Genomic DNA, 24,006 nt, shown 5'->3' on the forward strand with positions numbered 1-24,006 from the left:
TAGCGGGCTGCCACAGTCTGTGTGTGAAGGAGAAAAAGGGAGGCTGTTGCCGCCGCCGTAAGAGCGTTCTACAAGTATGTACGATATAGACAAAAGAGAAAACCCGAAAGCAAAGGCTTCAGTCGTGCGAGGCCGGTTTGTGTACGTCAAATGTGTCCCTTGCCGGCCCAATTCTATTCGTCATTAGGACATCCACCATCTGGACGAGCCTCTGGCTGTCCATGAAGCCTCCCGGACCGCCATGGAGAGTCTTGTCGGCCGGATGGGGATGCTTCGGTGCGTATACGTGTTTGTGGAAAAAGGTGTCGAAAGAGACGTCTAGACTGCTTCGCTAGCTGTCTTAGACGAGAAAGGATGTGTGTCGAGTGAGGACCAGTAGATGATTTCGCCAATGTCGTCGAGGTTGAAACAGTGTCCATGCCAGATGCCAACATTCAAAACGGATGGCCGCCAAATCTAAGTCGAACATTATCCCAATTACCGAACGCCAACCGGGGGACGGGGTCCAAGGCTGCTTTGGCTGCTGTGCGCAGAGTTTTCCGTGGAATCTACTGCTTTTGCGCTAGCGGAACTATTTGATGCGCTTCCAGTCAGACTGCGAACTTGGGGACGAGACTTGGGCGGGTAGAGATTGCTCACCCCAGCGTGTTGTTCAACTTGTTGTGGTGCCACCTCGTTTCCAGGGTTTCGTGGCATGGGCTGCCTCATGCCAGGAGGCGATGGCCGCCCGTTAGGAATCATTCCATTTGGGGGCATGCCGTTAGGAGCCATGCCATTGGGAGCCATACCGTTTGGTGGCATGCCGTTGAAGCCGTTTGGCGGCGAGGGTCGGCCCATGGGTCGCGGGCCCGGACTGAGCGGGTTGCCAGGTGACTGGCTCATGCGACGGGCGTTTGGTGCAGGGTAAGCACCGTAGCCTGCGCCCCCTGAAAGCTCATCTAGACGAGCCGATGTCAGTGAGTTGGTTCTGGATTGCGCGCCCATAGCACCGCGATCGACGTGTCCGTAGCGGTCGGAGGAGTAGCCCATGAGAGGGTTGTTCATAATAGAGTCGTGGAGACCAGGAACATCTGCCATCAACCGAGCACTACTCCGATTCTTGTTCATCCCCGGACGTCCAAATGGGCCCCTGCCGCCCCTGTTTGGTCCAGGCGCGAAGCCTGCGCCCTCAGGGTTTTGACGAATCTGCTTAGCGCTGGGTGCTGAGCGGTTGCGACGCGACGTGACGCTCATCATGTCGAAGTTGTCGGGGTCGATGATTGGGCCTCCACGACCGCCCATGGGATCGAAGAAGTCATCGCCATCGTCATCATCGTCATCAAATCCGCCCATTGATGGGGGTGGCGGAGGACGTCCCCGACCACGACCCATCGGACCCATCGGAGGTCCCATCGGAGGTCCCATAGGGCCGGGACCCATTGGACCACCACGTCCGCCTCGCATGTTCATCTCCTGCTCTCTGATCTGGAGTTCTCTCTGCCTCAGCATCAGTTCTCTCTCGCGAAGTGCCAGGTTGTTGGAAGAGCCTCCGGCGCTCTCATAGGGACCGCCATTGACAGCACCGTCTGGAACCATGTCGTCGTAGAGCATGAGGTGGGAAAACTCCTCAAGGTTGCCGGGGTCCTCGAAGGAGGGACGCCTGTTGGGACCTCCGTTCATCCTAGGAGGGTAACCATTGGGGCCGGGGGGCGGACCACGACGCATCATTGGAGGACCTCCGTTGATTGACGGAGCACGGCTTCCCGGGCGAGGGCCACCCTTCATACCGTTACCGTTCATCATGGGCCCTTGGGGAGGGGGCCCACGAGGCATCGGCGCCGAAGATTGTCTGGGAGGAGGTTGCATGCCATTTTGAGGAGATTGTGTGGCGGGAGCAGGAGCAGCTGGGCGCGTTCGGTTGACGATGTTGAGGTGATGGAGTGTGGCATACAACGTCTCGATCCGAGGCACGGCGACACCAGTTTCTTGTGCAATCTTGAGAGGGGACCCGAGATACGTCTCGATCTCCATCGGGCGCTTGGCCTCAAAGTCCATCCACATGGTGCTGTTGTTGTCGTGTGGACGGGTCATCTCTTGAAGCGTTGTCTCGCGGAAATCGTCGGGGAATGTGCAGTTGGAAGCATTTGCAAGCGCGATCATCTCATCGAGCACTCCGGTGATGAGAGCACGCACGCCGACCTTATCCATGAGTTCAGCGTGGTTGGGTGTCTCGAATACGACACTGGCAGGGTGGAAAGCGATTGGACTGTGGAACGTTAGTTGATGATGTGCGACCATGGCACAAATGACATACCCTATCATTCGCTCGAACTGCTGCTGTCGTATGTTGGACGAGACCTTGCAGTCGACCTGTCCGGAGCTCAATGTCATGGCCAGGGCCTCGGCCATGTCTGACTGGATCTGCGCAGGAATGTTGGCATTTTTGTTGGCAGGACCAACCCAGATGTCGGTCGCGCCTTTGTGCTCGAATTCGCTAGCTCCGAGCTGCGAAATTTCTGCTCCCGATACCAATGAAAGCACTACGTTTGTGGGGAAACGCTGCTCGAGATAGGATTCAACGCCAAGGCTGTGTGTAGTGTTCATAAGGATGCACGTATGCTGAGGGGAGACGACCGACTCGATGATGTTGGCGATATCGTATACATCGGGCAGGGCTTTTACGCAAAGGAGGACGTAATCAAAAGGCTGCTTGGAAGAATGGGCGGCATCTTCGGGTGTGCGGACGACTGAGGGTGTTAGCTGTACGTCAAGGACAACCGTGAGCTCATTGCCTTACCAGCATGGGGCTTGAATCGCTCGTTGCCGTACAGGGCGGATCTATGGCCGGTTAGTGAGTGGCCAGAGCAGGTGAGGTGGCGAGAGGGCCTACTTGAATGATATGCCGTACTGGGCAACGCTCTCGTATCCCGACTTCCATACGAGGGTGACGTCGCAGGCATTGGTTGCTTGCAGTCGCCATGATAAGAAGGCCGAGACGGCATTACCGCCCACTGTTTAGAGTCAGCAGTTGTTCGGGCGCTGTGATGACGCGGCCCAACGCCCACGATGCAAGAGCAGGCGTGGGCGGCGTATATGGCACAAGCAGAGCGTGTGCGAGGGCAGCGGAGCCGTCGGCTGCCGTGCGACGCTCGCGGGGAGATGACGCACCTGACAGAATGCGTAATCGGGGGACTGCTGGAGCCATGTTGGGAGCGCCTTAGGGTGGGCCGCGAGGTGACAGGCGACAGCGGCGGCGTGGTGAGGGTGAGGAGAGCCAAAAAGTTGGCGTTGGGAGCGCGCTTCGATGTAGCGCAATTGGCGGGCAACAACGGACAGCGGCAGGTGAATTATCGATTAAGATAGTAGCGGAAACGAGTGTGCGGCGGCCTGGGAGATGAATCACTGGGGCGACTCGTAGCAGAACATTAAGAGAGAGGCGCGGGTGAGGAGGCAGGACGGGACAAGACCAGACGGACTGGGTCGTGACGGGCGCAGACGGCGGAGGGTCAGGAAGCTACCACGACTGCTGGCGTCGGGTCAGCGTGAGAAGGAGCGCACGGCGGGACGCGGGTTCCACGGCAGAGTCTCTACAAAGCGAGCGGACGCAGGCAGCAAAGATGCAGTGCAGGGCAGAGGACAGAGGATGGGTGAGGATGCTGGGTGTCGAGGCAGCGGTAGCGGTAGCGGTAGCAGACAAGCAAGCAAGTGCAAGCAAGGTTGATGCGCTGCCACGCAGACTGGCTTGATATCCCGCTGACTGCCTGCTGGTGCCCACTAGAATGCTTTGGGCACAGGCCCTGCACTTATCGCTGTCGACGCCAAATCCATCGCTGATTTATTATGGGCGGGGCCGTGCCCGTCGTCATTGTTTTTTTGCTTCATAAAAAGGCATATGCGCGGCGTGGCGTGCACATTGCGCTGACGGTGCTCATGATTGCGACAGCGCGAACGCAGATCACGGATAGGCTGCCATTGCCTCTGCGACGCGCTGCAAACTGAGCGTTTTGTTAAGCGTCTTGCTGAGCAGACGTGGAAACACGCTGGAAACAAATCCACCTCGCAAGCCCTGGCTGCTGGATGCGTGCGCGGCATCATCCCGGCGAGCCATGGAGATCCGCTTCGCCCACATGCACTCGACGATCTGAAGCCCTCGCCTATCACGAAAACCTGCTGCACCTCGCGCTTGGTGTCGAGCGCGCCGGCCATGGCTAGCTTTATGTCGCCCTTCCTACACGGCGCTGGCACGCTGCCTCAACCACCTGCGCGCGTCTGGTTCACAACTCACCACCGTCAGCGCCAGCCCGCAACCGTGCTAGGCCCAATCAAACTCGCGTGCTAGTCGTCACTGCAGCTCCGCGCGTCTGACGTCGACGTTCGCTACGTCTGGGCCAAGACCAGACCGTCCCAACGCCTATTCCACCGTCGAACTGGGGGCCGTGCGACCGCTGTCAAGTCCCATCCTTGGTCCATCTCTCAACGGGCAGCCTGAAAATCCTCTAAAAGGGGCTGCCACTGTCCGAGATACAGCCCCGCCCAGATAGGGCTATGGCTAATTTCCACCTGGGCCGTTTGCACTGCTCGGAGCTTCATTACGCCCGCTGCTGCTCCGTCGAGTTTAGTCCTCGCGCAGCCTTACTCAGTAGAATAACCAGTGGGCCTAGCTGTACCTTGGACTCGGTCTTTTCACCACCACCTCGCCGCGAGCGGCAGTGCCGCCCGGAGCCACTACCGTACCATTTCCTGCGACTAAACCCACCGACTGGAAATGCACGGCTCGACTTGCTTCCCGCACCCGAGCCGCGTGCGAGCTTACAAAATCAGACCAGAACTGGAGCGCCCAACACAGCCCGGGTACATGTGCCAGCAGCCAACACGACAGCAGCAATACACAGCGCTCGCCGTGTCTGAGGTTGAGCAACCCATCAATCTGCACTCCAATAATTAGCTGTCGCTCTTGCCACATTCTAATACGCCACCAGCTGCGTCGACCACTGCCAGCAGCCTGTGATATCGCCGCATGCAGCAGATCCGCGACTTGCTCCTGGATAGGACATCTCGCCAAGACATGCGCGAATCACTGTCCATGATCACTGCTTCCTTCGCCTACTCCGTGTACTCCTACCCGCACAACTGAGCTTCAACAGCTTCACACAATCAAACTGTGCGAGTTTATCTGGAACCGAAGCCATCGCCCTCGCGCTGTCGACTCCCGACCCACTGCGATCGAGATCTCGCTTCAGACGCGACCGCTCCTTCCTCGCCCATCTCATCTCTGCCTTGGCCGCAGGCGACTCTAACACAGCTAGTTGCACTCGCTCGGTGGTCGCTCCTTCTACTTCCGTTACGTAGCACATCAACGCTAGCCTTCACTTACTTAGCCCATTCTTTGGACTCGCCCACGGTCTCCTTTCACACCGTGGTACGTCTTACATACAGAAGTTGCCGCGCGATGCCGGTGACTCTGACAGCGGGCGCCAGAAGGCGGGAATTACAACCACTCCATTTCGTCCGTCAACGTTGAAAAGCTTAACGCCTTAACCTAGCTAAGCAATCGCGCCTTTGATGTTCCCTGCGCCCGGGGCAGGGGATCCCGTATTCGTATCCTCCCGCCGCGTTGGAAGCAGTCGAACTACTAGCAGACGACGGACGTGGAAAACGCGTCCAGCTAGGATGCACGCGTTCCGGCCAACGGTCGCTCAGCATGTTCCATAACACGCGTCGTATACACGGGGAGCGGGACAGCCTAGATGTTTCAACCGCTAACACAGCAATCATACGCGCTAACACTACAGTTGAGACGCCACATGAATGCGATCGAACATGTATGGGAAATGACGATTGCGATTTGCAAGCCTGCCTATAATGCAAAACCCTATCATATGCGGTGAGGCAACCGCTTTCGGAACATCATCTCAAAATAGATCCCTTCCCCTCTGCCCATCACTTTACACGCTCCCTGAAGCTCATCTGCAAAGGGGCGACACGGCTCGCCGCATTATCAGCAAATCGATTCGACAGACGTCTCGCGATAGTCACTGCATTATTGAAACACGACTCTGCATCTCTTTACCTCTTATCGAATCACAAACTATGTGGCTTTAGCCTTCTGACATTTCGCTACCCATGTCTCATTTCAACCTCACTAACCGCTTCCGAGATCCTCGCTCGTGCTCCTGAGCGCCGCCCCGCCACGCGAGTCACTCTGCTCTTGTTCCTGACATGTGGCGCCACTGCGGCCCGGCAATGTGCGCGGCTGCCGAACAAGGGACTCGGTCGCCGCTGTCGATCTTCACATCACGAATTTCCGCAATAGAAATATCGAAATAGCAACGCGGTGATCATCGCCTTATGTTGAGCCCGACCTTATGGATGGTGGTCGCGATACGCGGCAGGCCCCTCCAAACCTCTGTCTCCCGCATACACCGCCTACCAACTTTACCAACTTCTGTCTGTCGGCTAAAGAGAGACCAATAGTCCCTGATGTTGACAAAATACCGATGATCTTCAACTCACCAATCGTCTCGTTTAGGGGCACCCGCGACTCTGATCGCTTGCTCGGAACCTGTCGCAGCCGTGCTCTATGCTCCGCAACCATATTTCGACGTCTATCAAATCTTATTGATGTGATATGCAAGTACGGACACGCCGTTGATGCTCGAACGGGAGTTGCAGAAGCGAGATGAGCTTTGGTAGCAGCCCTTGCCCGTGAGAGCGCATATGGAACCCGCAGGCATCCCGCCAACTTTTCTCCGCTGACCTGCCGCACCAACAACTGTGCTCATATCGGATATGAGTAATCTATGCGATACCCATAGTATAGCCAGACGTAGTATACACCAAGTGGAGAGCGAATCTTATGTCATGTTCTGGTAATGTATCGGCTCGTAGATCGGTACATGTTCCCCGTGAACATATAGACTGGGGGCTTGCTTATAGCTGATATGCGGCTCGGGGCCCGCGATCTAGAGAAGAGAAGCTGTTTGCTGATCTACATTCGTAAAGCACAGTCTCTGTTGCAGCGACTCTATCATCCTCGCTACAAGATTGGCCGACTATTTTACAAGTTTTTCAAGAGGATTGCATGAGTCTAGTAGGCACAACACGAAATACCGAAGCCTTCAAGCTCATGGTAGGATCATGCCGTTTCCGAAACCAAGCCATTGCTAGAATTTGTAGTCGCGTTTGCTGTATGGTGTTCTGGCTGGTCGGTTCCAGATGGAACATTGACACGCAACTCCACAGCTTTTCGATACCGCTCAGAGGAGGCTGAACGTCTGTCGCATAGTGAAACCGCTTATAAATTCCCCGCCAGACCGGGAGAGCAAACCAATGTGTATCCAGCAGCCTTTCCCTACACAAGCACGTCTCAGCCCTCGGTAACACCATGAAAGCACCCATTATGTACACCAGACTCCTGTCCCACGCGTTCGGTAACCCATCCACAAGCCATCTGTACTTTTCTCTACCAAAATGTACATTTACCCTTTTCATACGACAGATCTACAGACCCTGAAGCGACGATAGTCGCTTACTGCGGCAGTGGCCGTGGTTGAGGAAGAAGCAAATGGGAAAAGCCCTCTTCTAGCTTCCACGCTCGAGCACCAATGAGCCTATAATTAGGAATACGCTGAGAAAGACAGAGCTTCGGACTCCGACGTCTTTTCCATTCTTCTTTAGCACGCGGCACTCTTCGGAAGCAGGGCGTGTTGGGCCTGCTTTTGCGATTGCCCGAGCCGAGAAGATGTCGTGCTCAGCCAAAGCAATGCGGGTGAGAGAAAAAGAAACAAGGTACAGTGTCATGTTCGTGCTCGTTGTCTAGAACGTCGGAACGTTGAGATCACATTTGCGCAAAAGAAGTCATTGTGGACAGAAGATTCGCATATCAATTTCTTTGGTTCCTCTCATAGTGAGATAATAACTCTTGAAGACTGGAATTCAGAACAGCCTTCACCAACTTAAGAACCACCTTGCGCCGTTGCTTACGTGTTCATTGCACCGAAGGTCAATCGTGACTTTTGTCCAAAAGAAAGAACCCTCTCCTGCACCTTTTCCGTCACTCCGTCCGGGCGGATTTTAGTTGTCCATGTAGGTGGACGAGTTGATACCATCCTCGGGGAATTCAGGAAGCTCGACCTGGAAGCGCTCCTCGATCGACTTGAGGACAGCCTCGTCGTCTGGGCTGCTCACAAACGAGATACTGAGACCCTTGGTTCCGAAACGACCGGCACGACCGACGCGGTGGAGGTAGGCATCGGCCTTGTCGGGCATGTCGTAGTTGATGGCCACGTTGATGCGCTCGACATCGATACCACGACCGAAGATGTCGGTGGAGACACAGATGCGAGTCTGGAACTCCTTGAACTCCTTGTAGCGCTTGATACTAGAAAAACGTTAGTTTCGAGCTAGCGAGTGGGGTACAGTTGAGTACATACCGCTCTTCTTGGCTGATGCCAGAGTGGACAGCAGTGCTGGGGAAGTTGCACTCGCGGAGAAGCTTGTCGAGCTCGGAGCAGCGCAGGGTGGAGCGAACGAAGATGATGACCTGGTTGAACTCCAAGCTGTCGAGAAGGTCGTTAAGCTTCCGGTTCTTCTCCTTCTCGTCAAGCTTCATGTAGTACTGCTGGAGACCGTGAAGCGTCAACTTCTTCTCGTCATCGACGTAGATCTCGAGCGGGTTCTGCATGAACTTCTTGCAGACAACGCGCACCTCCTTGTTGAGGGTGGCGGAGAACATCATCACCTGCTTGTGCTGGGGTGTAGCGCGGAAGATTGCTTGAACGTCGTTGCGCATGTCTGCAAAGTGTTAGCGGAAGTCAGTTGGGACGGACGATTTGTACTGACCGGGCTGGTCCAACATCTTGTCGCACTCATCGAGGACGAAGTGCTTCAGGTTGGCAAGGCGGAGATGCCTATCGCGGACGAGGGCGTTGATACGACCGGGAGTACCGACGATGATGTGAGGGTGGGTATCCTTGTTGCTAAGGAGCTCGATGTCCTTCTGAACGGGAGTTCCTCCGTAGAAGACACCAACTTTGACGTCAGGCAAGAACTTGGCGAAGCGGTTGTACTCGTTGCGGATCTGGTAGGCCAACTCGCGAGTGTGGCACATGACCAGGATAGTGGCGGTACCGGGCTCGGGCTTCTCGTCCATCTGCTGGAGGGTTGCGAGAACGAAGACGGCAGTCTTTCCGAGACCAGACTTGGCCTGGCAGAGGACATCGTTTCCTAGGATGGCCTGGGGAATGGTAACTTGCTGGACTGTAGGGCACACGTTATGTCAGAATGGTCTTTAAAACGGTCGAAACGAAGCGTGGGAAGCGAAGCGTCCGTCCATCTTGTGTAGCCGAGGTTTTCCATCTAGCGCGCGTGCCAGTCTGTCTATCCTCCCCATACGCTCAATGGTGTGCCTCCTCCTGTACACCCGCAACATGCACTCCTCCCCTGAAACCAGTCCTTCGGGACCACGGTAGTGAGCCAATAGGCACCACTGGCTTCTCGATGCATATACCGGTGCGCCTGCGAATGCAGTGCGCGTCGACGCTCGTAGGTAGCGGAAGGCACTCGGTCCCTCGCCACTTTGCTCGAATATAGACAGACCAGGCCGCATTACAGATAGTGCTCGTTTCGTAGATGGACAGACGCTTGTAGGTGGATAAGGCTGAGGGGAATTATTAGACTAACCCTCGGAAGGATGTTCGAAGCCACAGTCCGTGATTGCTCGTACGAGCTCGTCCTTGAGCAAGAAGTCGCGGAAACCGGTCGAGTGGATGCCGACGTAGCTGCCCTTCTTGTCGCCTGCAGCATCACCGGCGGTGACGCCGCCCTTGCTTGCAGCTGCGCTGCCGTTGGCGGGCGCATCAGTCGTCTGGATCTCCTCGTCGGAGTAGTCGATGAGATCTTCCTCGTGAGACATGATGGATTATGTGTCCGTGTAAGAGTGTGTGTGGTGTGTAGAGTCGGTGATTGCGCGTGTCGCAAGCAAGGCTGCCAAACAAAGTGGAGTCGCGACGGTACCGAGGCGAGGTATTATACTAAGAGCTACGAGTAGAAGAGATCAGCAGTTGTTTCGCGATTTCACGGTAACGCGAATTCGACGAGGTTGCTGTGGCTTGAGAGGTACGTGGTGGGCGGTGGACAAGAGCGGTCGCCGCGCTGATGTCGAGGTAAAAAGCTCGGGGCGCCTTGCTGGGCGCGCGCTAGGCCGCAAGCGGACTGCTCTGAATCACGACCCACCACTGCAAATCCTCTGACCTTCTATCATCTATCTGTGAAACCGTAATTTACGTAGCAGGCCAGACGACAATACAGCGGCGCATCATGAGCAAGGTCAAAGCACCAAAGACGAAGGGCATCCCGAACAAGCATCTGCACGCCCGCTCGACTTTTCTCTACCAAGCAGCCACATATCTGACGCTGCAAACGGCTACGCAAGAGGACGTCGCAGCTGATATCGCGCGAGACAAAGAGGACGGCTCGATCGATACCCAGCGACATTCACCGCTCGCACTCGAACTCGGATCCGATCTTCAACAGGTGTCACGGAAAGGCCAGCTACGGCTGGCTGTCGACTTGAAGCGCTCCATGTGCAAAAGCTGTAATACAATCCTTGTTCCTGGACGGACTCTTACTCAAAATATTGAAAATCCCAGCAAAGGCGGTAAGAAGCCTTGGGCAGATGTACTCGTCGTTACTTGTCTCATTTGCGGCGGAAAGAAGCGGTTTCCAGTGGGCGCAACAAAACAACTCAAGAAGGCTAAGAGGATGACAACCCATACAAGTACGTTATCAAAAACTGCTTCTGAAGATGGCCAACGCTCAGAAACTACCTTTGCGACGGGCACTGACTGACCTGACGTCACGGTGTGATTTATTTCGCTCATTTGCTACGTGCCACGCCGGAATCGCTCAATCGAGGAACCCATGAAGGCCTCGGGAACTCTCGAATCGATTCACCAGGGGAAATCCGAAAGCTGCTATGGCTCAGACTGCTCAGATCAAAGTGAAATACACAGGAGCATTTGCCGCCTCCCAACTATGCTCGCTCCACGCACGTCCAGTTACGCCACGAGGGGATCTAAAGTTTCGCCTGGACAACTTTCCCAGTCAAAAAGCCGAGCGAAAACATCGCATGAGAACAACTTCGGCCCGAGACCATCGCCCCAGCCAATCGTTGCCGCAGGTAGGCGGAGGGCCTGTTTTCTCGTGAATTTACTCGTTTGGAAGTACTCTACATGCTTCAATAATCTGGTGTAAACTCAACAATCATGAGAACAACTTGATCTCCACCAACCGTTCTCCTCAACGTAAACGGTCATGGATAGTCAAGCTCCCAAGGAAAGTATCTCGCCTCTCCAGTCTCTGCCACAAGAGATCCTGTCAAGCGTCTGCAGTTACCTACCGCAAGGGGCTCTCTACCAACTAACCCTCGTCAACAAAGATATCGGTCAGCGCGTAGTACCAGCCCTGTACAGTTCCTTTAGCCAAAATGGAGGCGACAGCATGCAAGTTCGACAGTACTTCAGAACCGCGGTGCGGGAGCCTGAGTTAGCTGAGCATCTTCGCGAGGTTACTATTCAGGGTTCTATCAGGATAACCCACAAGCAAATGCGAAAATGCCTCCAGAAATTGGACAAAGATACCTGGGCTCATCGGCTTCACGAACAACACCCCCGTCTCGCTTACGATTATTTTTCGTATGGACCGGACTTGGCCATTGCTCTGTTACTGAGCTTGGAACCCAAGATACACTCTATCCGTGCTCTGCATCCTCCGAACCCCATAAAGAAAGGGAACTCATTTAAACTCCCTATCTATCTCGAACCCATTCGAGGCATTCTAGCAGCAGGCTCTCCACTGCCGCAATGGACCAATAATTTATCCACGTTAGAGATCACCCTTCGGACCACATCATGGCAGTGTATTGCCCCGCTGTTCCAGCTACCGGTACTCAAGACGCTGATTCTGAGTGGTGGAGGTGGATTCCACATGGCTACTCAAAATATGGAAGCTGCGATTCATTCGTCACCGATCGAAGTACTTGACTTTGAAAGGTGCGCAGTCCCATTGACGACCATTGCACAAGCTGTATCTGCTTGCAAGTCACTGCGTGTCCTACGACATAGCGACTGCGACCATTGGGCAGCACCTCATCATTTGCATTTACTCCAGCAGTTACATGAGCATGCGAGCACTCTGCGCACCCTCAAGACGTGCTGCTGGCATGCCCCCAAGAGCACTTCGACTGACCATGGGATCTTGACCAGCTTCATTGCTCTGATCGAGCTCGAAGTGCACTACTCTCATGCCGCGGATGACCTCCTGCCACCAAACCTCTGTCGGCTCGTCATATGCGCAACTACCCGCGACCGAGTATGCATCATGGAAGACATGGAAGCACTAGCGCAAAAGCTCAGCAAGCGATCAAAAATCGACGTAACACTGAAGTATCGGCACTACAGGAAGCCAAACTACGAGCTTCCAAAACTACGCGAACTGCCATCCGTGTTCGCCAAGTCTGATCTTAACCTGTCGCTTTACGTGTATCCTGTTGTCGGCTCATCATGTAAGTTGCCCGCAGTAACGTCCCTTTAGAACGAGCTAACAGTCAGAATAGGGTACTTGATCGCCAAGTTCGATCACCGCGCTGCATGGTTGTCGCAGAGACCTAGCAAAACAGGCGCAACAGAGTTGAGAGCTTGGTCGAAGCGATTAGATTCGACGTACGATTACCGGGAGATTGTGCTCGCGGAGATCAAAAATATGGTCGGAAAGCACGAGAACCATTGGAAGAGCAAGGACTACGATCTCGACTTCATGCTACCGTATCTGTTTAGAAATCTGTACAAGGTCTGAGGAGAGTAGTCAGTTGACACGAAGATGCGAACGGAAGGATGGATCTGTCACGAATGGGAAGGTGGATTGGAACGGTAATGAATGGTAGCTCTTTCTCCAAACTGGACCTCGTTCTAAAAACAACATCAGCGCTATCTCCACGGTCATCGTTCTGGTTACCTCCAACACCTACTACTCACCAATTATTCCTAACCGCTCGTGAAATTTCTAATACCGACTCACAAAACCCCCATCGCCTTGACCTATCAAACTCTACCCACACCCCCAGATTTTCTACATCTCGACCACAGTACCATCTCATACCGAAGGCCATGGCATCCAACAACCCCTGTAACGGCGACGATGTCAACCCCCCAGCTTACTCCAGACTTCACGAGGACCATCACACCGACGAAAGCGCCCGCAAGAACAGCAAAATGAAGAATGCGATCGAGCTCTGCATCCTCATTCCCTTCTTAGCCATCGTAGTTCCACCCGCGATAGTGCTCAACGTGGGACGATTAGTCGTAGGTGAGTAAACGACCATATTGCACCTTTTGTTACGACCCTGTTGCTGACTTAGTACCTAGAATCGCTTGTAGAAGTTAAGTGGTCAGTCAAAGACCGGAACTATACGCAAAGGGAGCAAATGGCTCGAAGGACGCTAAGGATGGATGCTCGGCAAGCGACAAGATGAAGCTGGTACTTGAGTGAGCAGAGGAGAAGAGGTGAACGGGTTGTGCTCTTGATTCAGCTTCCTCTCGTGATGCTGCGTCAGCTTAGTCTTCCTTGATACGACTATTCATCTGTTTGATGGAACAAGCCCTAATACCAGAATGGAGATGAATATCACTCCTCTGTACTTAGACTGCAATCAAGACGCTCAACTGCGCAAGTAAAGTCTCTTCTGGAATCATCGTAAGAGCGTTGTGCTGTGTCCTCTATTCGGTTCACTTTCACCACTCACCACTCACATCTCACTCGCCACAACTACTTCAAAAGCCACCAACAAACCATAGATCTTAACACCTCAGCGACCTCCCATTTGACAAGTCAAAGCTTCGCGTCCTACCTACAACAAACTGGAAAACGCGAAGATGAACTCTGGTCCTCTACCCCCGGAAGCGTTCTGCCAGCTCCTCCCAGCCGCACTAGCGTTTGGGGCATGGGCACTTACGCCCGCCTTCATAGTTGCGCCGCTTGCACTTGCCCCGGTTATTGTTCTCGCACAGTTATATGGTGGTAAAACTCCACCCTTCCATTTGCTTCTATGAATTCGGGGACTGATAGTTTGAAGTCCCAATTGCTACGTCTATGGTGGCTATGAAGGAAATGTGTGAACAAGCTGTTCATACGGCTAAAGCAGCAAAGAAGGAAAGCTTCAACGAATACGAGGGACAGAAGTGGCATCACTGGCGGGGATACCCCGTTGACACTATCATTTGCAACGTTGATGGAGAGTGTGTGGAGATCAAGATACAGGAGCGAGACGAGTGAGTCATCGCCATTACGAAATGGAGACCGACGCTCTAATCGACTACGACGGGCAAATCTCTACTCGAATCGCCAGACTTGCGTACAAGCATGAAGATGAAGGTCAACGTGAGCATTTTCGATTCGAAGATGACCACATCGAGTTATGTGTACACGTAGTCTACCCATACGGTATAACACAAGTGTATTCCATCTCCTACACCCCCAACACACCCCTCAACCCCCTAACCTTCCCCCTCAAATCCCCATACCCCAACCAAACAATCCCCTCCGCCATCTTCCACGCCATCTCCCCCGCACCCTCCCCTCGCAACGGAATATCCATAGGCGGCGGAATCGCCGTCTTAATCCCCGCCCAAGCCCACCGATCCCTCGTAATACTCTTCTGATTACACAGACTCCTCAGTCCCTCTTTACCTGCAAAGCGCCCATAGCCACTACCCTTTGTACCGCCAAACGGCATCTGAACCATGTAGTAGACTGCAAAGTCGTTGACGGCAACCATGCCGGCTTGTAGGGAGCGGACGACGAGTTCGAGGTCGCGGGTCGAGGTGCCGAAGACGGAGGAGCCGAGGGCGTACGTGGTGCTGTTCGCGATTGTGATGGCGTCTGTGACAGACTCGGCGCGCATGAGGAGGAAGACGGGGGCGAAGAGTTCGGTTTGTGCGATCTTCATGGTTGGTGTTACGTCGGCGATGAAGGTAGGTGTGAAGTAGTGACCTTGGGGGTGATCGGGATGGGTGTAGCGTTTTCCACCTGCTAGTAGGCGGGCGCCGTTATTGGCGGCATCTTGGATGAGCTCTTCGAGCTTCGTGTAACTCGCGTCGGAAATCGATGCGCCGATGTCGATGGGTGTGTCTGAGGTGTTGTTGAGAATGGAGCCTGGACGGAGTGCCTGTATCTTGGGTGTGAGGTACTCGATGAAGCGGTCGTAGACTTTGGGTAGGGCGATTACGCGCTCGATGCCGATACAGTTCTGGCCTGCAGACTGGAATGTGCCCCTCATGAGGATACTGGCAACGCGCTTGAAGTCGCTGTTGGACAGGTCATCCAGTACTATCGCCGGGTCTTTGCCGCCCAATTCTACGCACACTGGTGTCAGTGCCTTCGCCGCCGATGCGCAAACATGGTGTGCTACCGGTCGCGATCCAATAAAGGTTATGTGTGATATCGACGGATGCGAAGTAAGATGATCGGCGACGTCAGGCCAGCAGACGACAGACTGAACGATGTCGGGCGAATGACCGCATGCTTCAAGGGCGCGAGTAGCAATTGAAGCGAAGTATGACGAGGACCAGGCAGTCGCTTCCGAGCCTTTGACGATGATGGCATTACCGGCGAAGATGGAGGCTATTACGGGGCTTATGAGATTGTGGAAGGGGTAGCTGTAGTATTGTTAGCCGCAATAATTTAATCGAGTGACGTTTGATACTTACTTCCAGCTCACGCAAGCCGCAACGACGCCCAGCGGCTCATAAACAACCTCATTCCACTTGTACATCATGAGGAAGTTGGTGTCCCTCTTCTCAGCCTTGAGACTCTTTTCGCCGTGTTTGATCGTCCACCTCAGCTTCTCCACCGTCACCAGAATCTCGCCCAGACTCGCGTCTACCATAGTCTTGCCTGAGTCCAGACATGCGACCCGCGCAATTTCTTCTTGGTTCTCCAGGATGAACTTGAGCATAGTGCGCAGCACCTTTCGCCGCCTGAGGAAGCTTGTCTGAGCCCATTGTACCTGGGCTGCCTTGGCTTTGGCGATTGCGCGGTCGATGCCGTCGGCTGTGGAGGGGTTGATGCGCCCGAGGGCTTCACCAGTCGCGGGAGCGTAGCATTGGATCAGGGAAGAGCCCGGTACCTGCTGAAGTCAGTCACCGAAACCGAAACCTGGGGAGTACATGTGCACCTTCAACTGCGGCTTCTCAAGCACCTGGCCCTTCCATCCTTTGCGAGCCTGCTCAGGTGTGTCGACTTCATACTTGACAGGCTCCTCGGGATCAGCACGACAAGTAATCCAGATGAAAGAGAGTGCGGCTATCCAGAGTGCGCCATACAAGGCGACATTGAAGTCGTTGTCAGCGCGTGCGGTAATGCGGTCCATGTTGCCGATGACGGTCTGACCAGATGGCGCGTGGTCCAAGAAAGTCCGATCCTGGCCGCCTGGACCCTGAAACGCCATCCCAACACGGATGCGCTAAGACGCGTGGTCATCTGAAACTACTGCAGGCGTCGAGGGCATACTTCACCGGACGAATCACTCCTCAACCCCATTTCCAATTCCCATACTCATGCTCGGTCAGACATTCCCGAGCGAATTGCGTAGAGCTTCCTACTTACGCTGTCAGGCAATTTGGAAGAAGTGTTGATTGCAGTGGAAGACGTCCCGTAGCCACTCAGGGCGCTTTTCTGTGAACTGCCATCCATAAGCCTATGTGACAGCTGCGTAAGTCACGTTCTTGACTTCATCAGGTCTAAGGCTCTTCTGTTGTGGTGACATCCGCAATCATGGACAACTCGCGCTAAGGTAGACCACGGTCAGCAACAAAGGTAGATGTTCACTGATGGTATTGCTCGTCATAAGATTTGATCTCATATATCATACATCCTTCATAGCCACGGTTTCCTGTCCATGGGCCTTTGTGCTCTTCTGATCCTCCAACAACTTAACCCTTGAACCCGCACTTACTTTGCGTTGTTCTTGGGCGCCTCAGTAGGTGGTCCGTCAGGCGTGGTGTAACACCTGGTCATGCCACCATCGATGACGAAATCGGTGCCGTTGACGAAGCTGCTCTCATCGCTGGCAAGGAAGAGGACACCCTGCGCCTGCTCGATGGCCTCACCGAAACGACCCGTGGGGAAGTGGACTTCGCGACGGTGACGCTTAGCCTGGTCGTCACCAAGCCAATCTTGCAGGAGTGGTGTGCTGTTACTGTCAGTATATCACAAGTAGCAAATGGTTGGGAGTGAACCTACTTCAACGGTGCTGGGCATAGCGCGTTGAACCTGAAGCCCTCACGTGCGTGAACCATAGCCAACTCGCGTGTCATGGCCAGTACGGCACCCTTGCTGGCGGTGTATGCGAGCTGAGGTGTTGCGCTACCGACTAATGCGACAACGCTGGCGGTGTTGATGACACTGGTCTTCTTCTTGCCGTTCTTTCTGAAGCTGTTGACTGCGTGCTTGCAGCCGAACCAGACACCCTTGACGTTGATGGCTTGTGTCAGGTCCCAGATTTTCTCGGGTGTGTTGACAGCGTCATCGTCGTCTGAGTGCATAATGCCTGCGTTGTTGAACAGTACATCCAGACCACCCCATGAGTCCACGTGCTCAACCATAGCCTGTACGTCGGCCTCCTTGGAAACATCGGTAATCTTCGTCTCGACCTTCTTGGCCTCTGGGACTATCTCTTTCAGCTTGGCCGAAGCCTTCTCCAGGGCTGGGCCTGAAATATCAGAGAGGAGGACATTGGCGCCTTCCCGAGCAAAAAGAATGGCAGTCTCGAGACCGATACCGCTAGTGATCGTCAGTAGGAAGTTGCGGTATGCGGTATGATTCTGTGCGTGTTGCTCCCCGCGTTGAAAAATGAACACATCGGCGTTGAAGCCAGTAACGAAACATGGTCAAAAGGGTAGATGGCTGCAAAAGAAATGCTGGTAGGAAATGTGTCGTGGTACGTGCGGAATCGGTGCTTACCCAGCGCCTCCAGTGATGATGCAGTTCTTGCCTTCAAGACGACCCATGTTGAATGTTTGGTCTGGTTATTGTGCTGATAGAAGTGTAGTGAAGGTGCTGCAATGCGGTTAATGGATATGAAGGGTGAGGCAAAGTTTTGTGGAAGCTGTGAGATATGACTAATATTTTGCTAGAGGGAGCGTCATGAGAACAGCACACGGGCCTGTGAATGGGGAAGGTTTGCCAAAGGCGCAAACAGTACCAGTCTCCACACTCACCTATGAATCGGACTTTGCAGTGCGGGCTGGCGTATGAGGAGCGTCGTCGGAATGGAGAGTGCGAGGAGATGGAGATGACGGACGGGTAGTCTCGGACAGCTCACAAGTCATTCAAACATCAAGGGTCCCGAAATCGGCCCATTGCATTGATAGACTACGATAAGGGCGGGCTATCGCGTTGGCGGCTGTCATCTTTGGGCACACGACGAAGGAGCGGTGGGCGAAGGCACGATAGCAGCCTCGAATTAACAACTGTCCTACACGGCATGGATGCGCCAAACGCCGTCACGCGTCAGGGCTGATGAAGTATGGCCACTACCCCGCCATGATGGATGACGTGCGTGTTCGCCCGTCTCTTGTATGCCGGCGCATCATCACGTTGTCGCATAGGGATTCATGTTGTCGCATTGGGAGGGTGTCGAGGTGTCGCGTAGGAGAGAGATAGCACACATACGCGTGACTATGCAAGATATAGCCTGTGCGCGCATGCAAGGCCAGGCTATGATGTCGTTGGATGCATCGCAGCCCGCATCCCGATAACCCCTCATTGGCCCACCCCAGCTGTCCCGCCTATCGCATCCCAAACGCCTTGGGCCCTTAAACTCTCTATCCGCGCAAACCTGATTGCGACGCGATATCTCGTACCCACGACACGACGCTCCTTTCACCCATACAGCGTAAGCTTCAACAGCTACATCTGCCCGCCCCCTTCATCCTCACCATGGCCGCCGAATTCGATGCCTCCAAGCTGACGGCCGAGCAACTGCCCGAACTCCTCAAAAATGACCTTGCAGTCAAGGTCGCGGGCATCGATGTCGACGGCGTCCTGCGCGGAAAGCTCATGGCCAAGAAAAAGTTCCTCAGCATAGCCAACGAGGGCTTCGGTTTCTGCTCTGTCATCTTCGGATGGGACATGCACGACCAGACATACTTCAAGGAACTGGCCATCTCCAACAAGGAGAACGGCTACCGCGACTTGCTCGCCATACCCGACCTGACCTCCTTCCGGAGGATACCGTGGGAGGACAACGTGCCCTTCTTCCTCATCAGTTTCCACGACCCGGACACCAAGGGCACCCTCAGCGCATGCCCAAGAAGTCTGTTGAAGCGCGCCGTCGACAAGCTGAAGGAGAATGGATATGGCGCTATGGCTGGTGGTGAGTCCAACGCCAGTTGAAGAGCGGGTGCTGCGCGTCGTCAATGAAGCTGATGTGTTACTGTGTAGCCGAGTATGAGTTCTACCAATTCCGCGCGCCCCAGAGTCACGATGGCTCGGAGAGGAACACGTCGAGCACCGCCGCCTTCTTGCGCGACAACCCCGTCAACTCGCTCCCGAGTCTTACCGAAGGCATGTTCGGATACAGCATCACTCGGCCGGTTCACAACCAAGAGTACTACTACGGCATCTTCAACACATGCGCCCAGTTTGGCTGCGGAATCGAAGGATGGCATACAGAGTCCGGCCCGGGTGTCTTTGAAGCGGTGGGTGTATCAACTCGGGGGCTCGGGCAAAGCAGACTGACACAGCATAGGCTCTCGAATTCGGCGAGATCCAGCAAATGGCTGACAAAGCGTCGCTCTTCAAACTTGTCGTCAAGTCACTCGGATCCAAGTACGGCATAACACCGTGCTTCATGGCAAAGCCGCGCGAGGGTCTCCCAGGAAACAGCGGCCACATGCACGTCTCAATCGTGGACAAAGAAAACAAGAACCTCTTCTACCGAGGCGAAGAGGACAAGAATGCGCCATACTCAGACATCGCGTACCTTTCGGACCTTGGTCGGCATTTCCTCGCGGGTTTGATCGACGGTCTCCCCGACATCATGCCTATTCTCGCACCCAATGTCAACAGCTACAAACGGCTAGTAGAGAATTTCTGGGCACCTGTTACTGTATCATGGGGTCTTGAACATCGCGCCGCGTCCATCCGTCTTATTTCTCCTCCCACCTCTTCTGGTAAGGCAACACGCTTCGAAGTGCGTGTGCCAGGCGCAGACACAAACCCACACTTCGTCCTTGCTGCCATTCTAGCTCTTGGCTGGCGAGGTATCGAGAAGAAGATGGAGATTAGCATACCGCCTCTAGGCAAGGGCGAAGATGTTGGCGGAGAGGCGGATAAGGGCGAGCGCCTAGCCAAGAGCCTGAAGGAGGCCACAGAGCGGTTTATGAGGAAAGAAAGTGTCGCGAGAGAGGTATTTGGCGATCAGTTTGTGGACCACTTTGGCGGCACCAGGCAACATGAGATTAGGCTGTGGGATGAAGCCGTGACTGATTGGGAAGTCAGAAGGTATATCGAGACGGTATAAGTTCTTGTTCGTAAGAAAAGTAAGATTGAGGAAAGAGATGGAATATTTCACAACGTAACCTACTGTTGATTCTACGATACCACATTCCCATCCGCGATACGCGTTGTTCTGCCTCAATATACCTTTTCCAAGAGTCAAATACCAGTTCCAAGACTTCATTTCTAGTAGCACCGGAAGTATTAACGCCCAGAGGAATATATCCGGGAGAATTTCCCGGTGCGTCATTAGCGGCAGCGAGAAGTCACACTACACATGCAACTACCTGATCCTACCAAGCACTCCAAGCTTCACTAGAACACACGAGGCTACCCTTCGGCGGGCACTGCGCCGAATACTTGAAGTCTGGGGTAGATCGCCGCTCACGATGCGGAGGTTCTTGATTGCGGTTGCAATTATCCGGCGAAGGCGTGCAGGAATCGTGGAAGGTATTTAAGTCGACTTTGTTATAGAGAAAATGAGGTTCTTGAATGTGTTTGGATCGTCTATAGTCTAAGATGAAGGCAATCAGCTTCGTTGTGGCATGTCTCGCCACGCATGCAAGTGCTGCAGTAACGAAACGTAGCAGCACGGTACTTTCTTCAAGTACGTCAAACATACTCTTGTACTCCACATTTCATGTCTTCTAACAGTCTCAACCAGACGCACAAGATCTCTTCGACTGGTCCATGCACATACAAGACAACCGCTACGACGCATCCTACAACTTCATCCAGTACTCCGACAAGGGACCATGGTCTGTTCGCTTCACAGCGTGGTACGTAGCCGGATTGTTGCACAGAAACCAGGGAGACGATGTGAAGCATGCAGAAGCCTCTATCAGGAATATGTACGTATCATTCGAACATAGGAGAGTTGAAAGAAAAGAAACTGTAGATTGACGGTGAGAACAGACTGGCATGTCAGATGACAGAAGATTTCGACGCTCCGTGGTACGGAACATACAAGCTATCCCCTGATGAACCAGATCCAACGCCCGAATCAGGTCTATACGTACCAAAGATATACGTACGTTGACCAGCATCTACCATCACAAGCCTCAACTCCCAAGCTAATACACTTCCCCCCAAAGACGACCTACGACCCCAACTGGCGCGACTTCATCGGCACCCAACTAATCCAAATCCTCTCCGAATTCTCCTCCCTCCTCGCCCCCTCCCTTATAACCTCCATCGAAGACTCGCTCGAAGTCGCCGCCGTGGGAAGTATGCGCCGCAACGGCACCTACCCCACCCTCGACGATAACCTAACAATCGGCTACACGAATCCAGCTATGATGCGCGCTCTCCTCTGCGAATACATCGGCACCCGTCGATCCAACTCGACTTTCACGTCTTTCGCGGAAGACCAAGGAAAGAAGATATTGCAGTTATTCCAACGAGAAGGCGCGGAGACGGTTAGCGAGTACAACGCGCCTACGTACTACGGTATCGATGTCTGGGCCATGGGTGCGCAGATCAAATACGGTGTTGGTAACTCTAGTATGACGAAGGCTGCGAAGTATATCCTGCCGCGGATGATGGGTGATTTGGCGGATCATTATAACGGGTATTTGGGGAATGTGGTGGGCCCATATGATAGGGCGTATACGAGGGATATCACGCAGCATTCGTCCGTTTTGTCTTTGGTACTGTGGGGTCTCTGGGGCAGGGAGCGGACGAGCCAGCCGAAGAAGATGGAGGGGGATTTACTGTTCGATGTTGCTCAAGGGGCGGCTATTGCGCTTGTCCTGGGGGGTGTGGAGGAGCTTTTGCCAGCGGGTGTGGAAGAGGCGTTTACAACACGGGACTTCATCGGTGAGCCAAAGTGGCTGAATCGAACGGTCTGGGATGAGCTGGAAGGAGGTGAACCGAGGATCGCGTCCAGTTGGGTGAGCAAAGAGTTGATGATTGGCGGGCAACAGGTGAATGAGGATGTGAACAGAGGGGATCAGTTCGTTCCTGCTATTGTGCATTGGGCGGGTGATAAGGAGCATAAGCTTTATCCGCTCAACACCTTTTTCGCCCTCTACCCGTCTGCGTCGTCGATCCACGCCGTCGCTTCGCCGAACCATCTCTCTGTTAGCTACCCCAACCGGACGCAGGAGGGAAGCGATATCTTCACGTTTGCGCTGTCGAATGTGCCGCCGAGTTGGACGTTGGGAACCGGAAGACGGATTACGGGATTCGAGGATTTGCCGTGTGTGGAGATTGAGGTTGAGGCGGAGGGCTTGGTGAAGCAGAATGTGACGTATGGAACGGCGCTGAGGAACCATCTGTTCTATAATATTTCGTATGTGGTTCCGGAGGATTTCGAGGGTGTGCCGGGAATAGAGTTGGATATCAAGTATACGTGCTAGCTAGCTGGCGATGTATAATATATCATGGGTACCCGTTCGAAGGGCACGTATCTCTGGCACTCAAATTGTCGTGGTTGGCTAGTAAGTGAGCCTTTTCGCCGTCGGAGATCGGCCCTTGAATGCTTGTCGCGATGTCGTGGGTTCTGGCTTAAGCATCAAACTTCTTCCATCGCATCCTTCTCATGCTGCCCAAAGAGCTCTTCGACCAACCCAACGAACTCGGCCATGGCGTCTTTCTCTCCCTCTTTCCCCTCTCCTTCTCTTATACCCTTCAGCTCCTCCATCGCGTCCTTGTCTCCCTTCTTTTGGGTCCAATACTCTTCCTTCTTCTCCTGCCCTCCATTCCAACCTCCGCGTCCACCTCTCCATGCTCCTCGGCCCCTTCCCCTCATGCCTCTTCCTCGTGAGGCGTTTCGCTCGAGCATGCGCCGCCGGCTCTCAGCTTCGGGATCTGGTTTAATGGTCTTGGCGTATACGCGTTGGAGTGTCGGGAGTAGTGTTGGGTGTGTTTTGAGTAGCTCTTGAAATTTAGGGTTCGTTGCTAAGACAGAGAAGTCGGTGCGCGTCTTTAGGTAGCGCGGTACTGGAGCGGGAGGAGGTGGTTGTGGGAGGGCTGGCTCTGCTGGCTTTGGCGCGGCTGATGCGGTTTCGGGATGTGTTGTTTTGTGAGATTTGAAGCATGATAATGAACAGCTGTATGCGATCAGTATTGTAGATCTAGGAGATCGCAGATGGCAACGAACTATGGAAGCGCGCAAGTCGGGCACTTGTATTTCTTGGGCTCTGCGTTGCAAACGCCGCAGAGGACTTCTGACATTGTGCTATTTGTTGGCGGGGGTCGCAACTTCAAATCTAGGAAGGAAAAGACGAATATGTGTCGTATGAATGGTGGTGCTGGGCGTGTCGAAGATGACGTCCGCAACCACTCGCGACTTTTGCGCTCCAAGACGCGTTCCCAATCGGGCTAAATCCCGCGGCGAACTTCCATTGCTCATCACTCCGCCGAGGTTTCGTCCATTGGCTCGTTGACTCTTACAACACAACATGTCTGCCGCATCGCCATTACGACAACTTCCCTCACGGTCGCTGGGATCCTGGACCTGCCTATCATGCT

At 54.1% G+C, this 24,006-nt stretch overlaps 8 protein-coding genes across 8 annotated transcripts; 3 read left to right on the top strand and 5 right to left on the bottom strand.

Annotated features, from left to right (window-relative positions):
• Positions 1-477: 477 nt before the first annotated feature.
• J4E92_003591 (uncharacterized protein) lies at positions 478-3,184 on the bottom strand (the record flags this gene model as incomplete). Its single annotated transcript, XM_051494987.1, has 5 exons — positions 478-2,245; positions 2,294-2,726; positions 2,777-2,817; positions 2,870-2,990; positions 3,148-3,184. The coding sequence occupies 5 exons, from the start codon at positions 3,182-3,184 to the stop codon at positions 478-480; spliced, it is 2,400 nt and encodes a 799-aa protein (XP_051355280.1).
• Positions 3,185-8,052: 4,868 nt separating this feature from the next.
• Positions 8,053-9,892, bottom strand: SUB2 (Suppressor of the cold-sensitive snRNP biogenesis mutant brr1-1; the record flags this gene model as incomplete). Its single annotated transcript, XM_051494988.1, has 5 exons — positions 8,053-8,359; positions 8,412-8,772; positions 8,821-9,237; positions 9,399-9,539; positions 9,661-9,892. 5 exons carry the CDS (start codon positions 9,890-9,892, stop codon positions 8,053-8,055), a joined length of 1,458 nt encoding a protein of 485 aa, XP_051355281.1.
• Positions 9,893-11,292: 1,400 nt separating this feature from the next.
• Positions 11,293-12,831, top strand: J4E92_003593 (uncharacterized protein; the record flags this gene model as incomplete). The annotated part of the gene is made up of 2 exons (XM_051494989.1): positions 11,293-12,541; positions 12,593-12,831. 2 exons carry the CDS (start codon positions 11,293-11,295, stop codon positions 12,829-12,831), a joined length of 1,488 nt encoding a protein of 495 aa, XP_051355282.1.
• Positions 12,832-14,500: 1,669 nt separating this feature from the next.
• Positions 14,501-16,402, bottom strand: J4E92_003594 (uncharacterized protein; the record flags this gene model as incomplete). Its single annotated transcript, XM_051494990.1, has 3 exons — positions 14,501-15,689; positions 15,741-16,159; positions 16,208-16,402. The coding sequence occupies 3 exons, from the start codon at positions 16,400-16,402 to the stop codon at positions 14,501-14,503; spliced, it is 1,803 nt and encodes a 600-aa protein (XP_051355283.1).
• A 581-nt stretch (positions 16,403-16,983) lies between these two features.
• J4E92_003595 (uncharacterized protein) lies at positions 16,984-18,041 on the bottom strand (the record flags this gene model as incomplete). The annotated part of the gene is made up of 3 exons (XM_051494991.1): positions 16,984-17,224; positions 17,275-17,814; positions 17,995-18,041. 3 exons carry the CDS (start codon positions 18,039-18,041, stop codon positions 16,984-16,986), a joined length of 828 nt encoding a protein of 275 aa, XP_051355284.1.
• A 931-nt stretch (positions 18,042-18,972) lies between these two features.
• On the top strand, positions 18,973-20,557 carry J4E92_003596 (uncharacterized protein; the record flags this gene model as incomplete). The annotated part of the gene is made up of 3 exons (XM_051494992.1): positions 18,973-19,408; positions 19,477-19,733; positions 19,784-20,557. The coding sequence occupies 3 exons, from the start codon at positions 18,973-18,975 to the stop codon at positions 20,555-20,557; spliced, it is 1,467 nt and encodes a 488-aa protein (XP_051355285.1).
• Positions 20,558-21,222: 665 nt separating this feature from the next.
• Positions 21,223-22,892, top strand: J4E92_003597 (uncharacterized protein; the record flags this gene model as incomplete). Its single annotated transcript, XM_051494993.1, has 3 exons — positions 21,223-21,383; positions 21,448-21,562; positions 21,627-22,892. The coding sequence occupies 3 exons, from the start codon at positions 21,223-21,225 to the stop codon at positions 22,890-22,892; spliced, it is 1,542 nt and encodes a 513-aa protein (XP_051355286.1).
• Positions 22,893-23,047: 155 nt separating this feature from the next.
• J4E92_003598 (uncharacterized protein) lies at positions 23,048-23,709 on the bottom strand (the record flags this gene model as incomplete). Its single annotated transcript, XM_051494994.1, has 2 exons — positions 23,048-23,518; positions 23,701-23,709. 2 exons carry the CDS (start codon positions 23,707-23,709, stop codon positions 23,048-23,050), a joined length of 480 nt encoding a protein of 159 aa, XP_051355287.1.
• Between the last annotated feature and the right edge of the window lie 297 nt (positions 23,710-24,006).

The sequence above is a fragment of the Alternaria infectoria genome (assembly GCF_024043175.1).
Source record: "Alternaria infectoria strain BMP 0036 chromosome Unknown scaffold_4, whole genome shotgun sequence".
In the NCBI taxonomy this organism is placed as follows: Eukaryota; Fungi; Ascomycota; class Dothideomycetes; order Pleosporales; family Pleosporaceae; genus Alternaria; species Alternaria infectoria.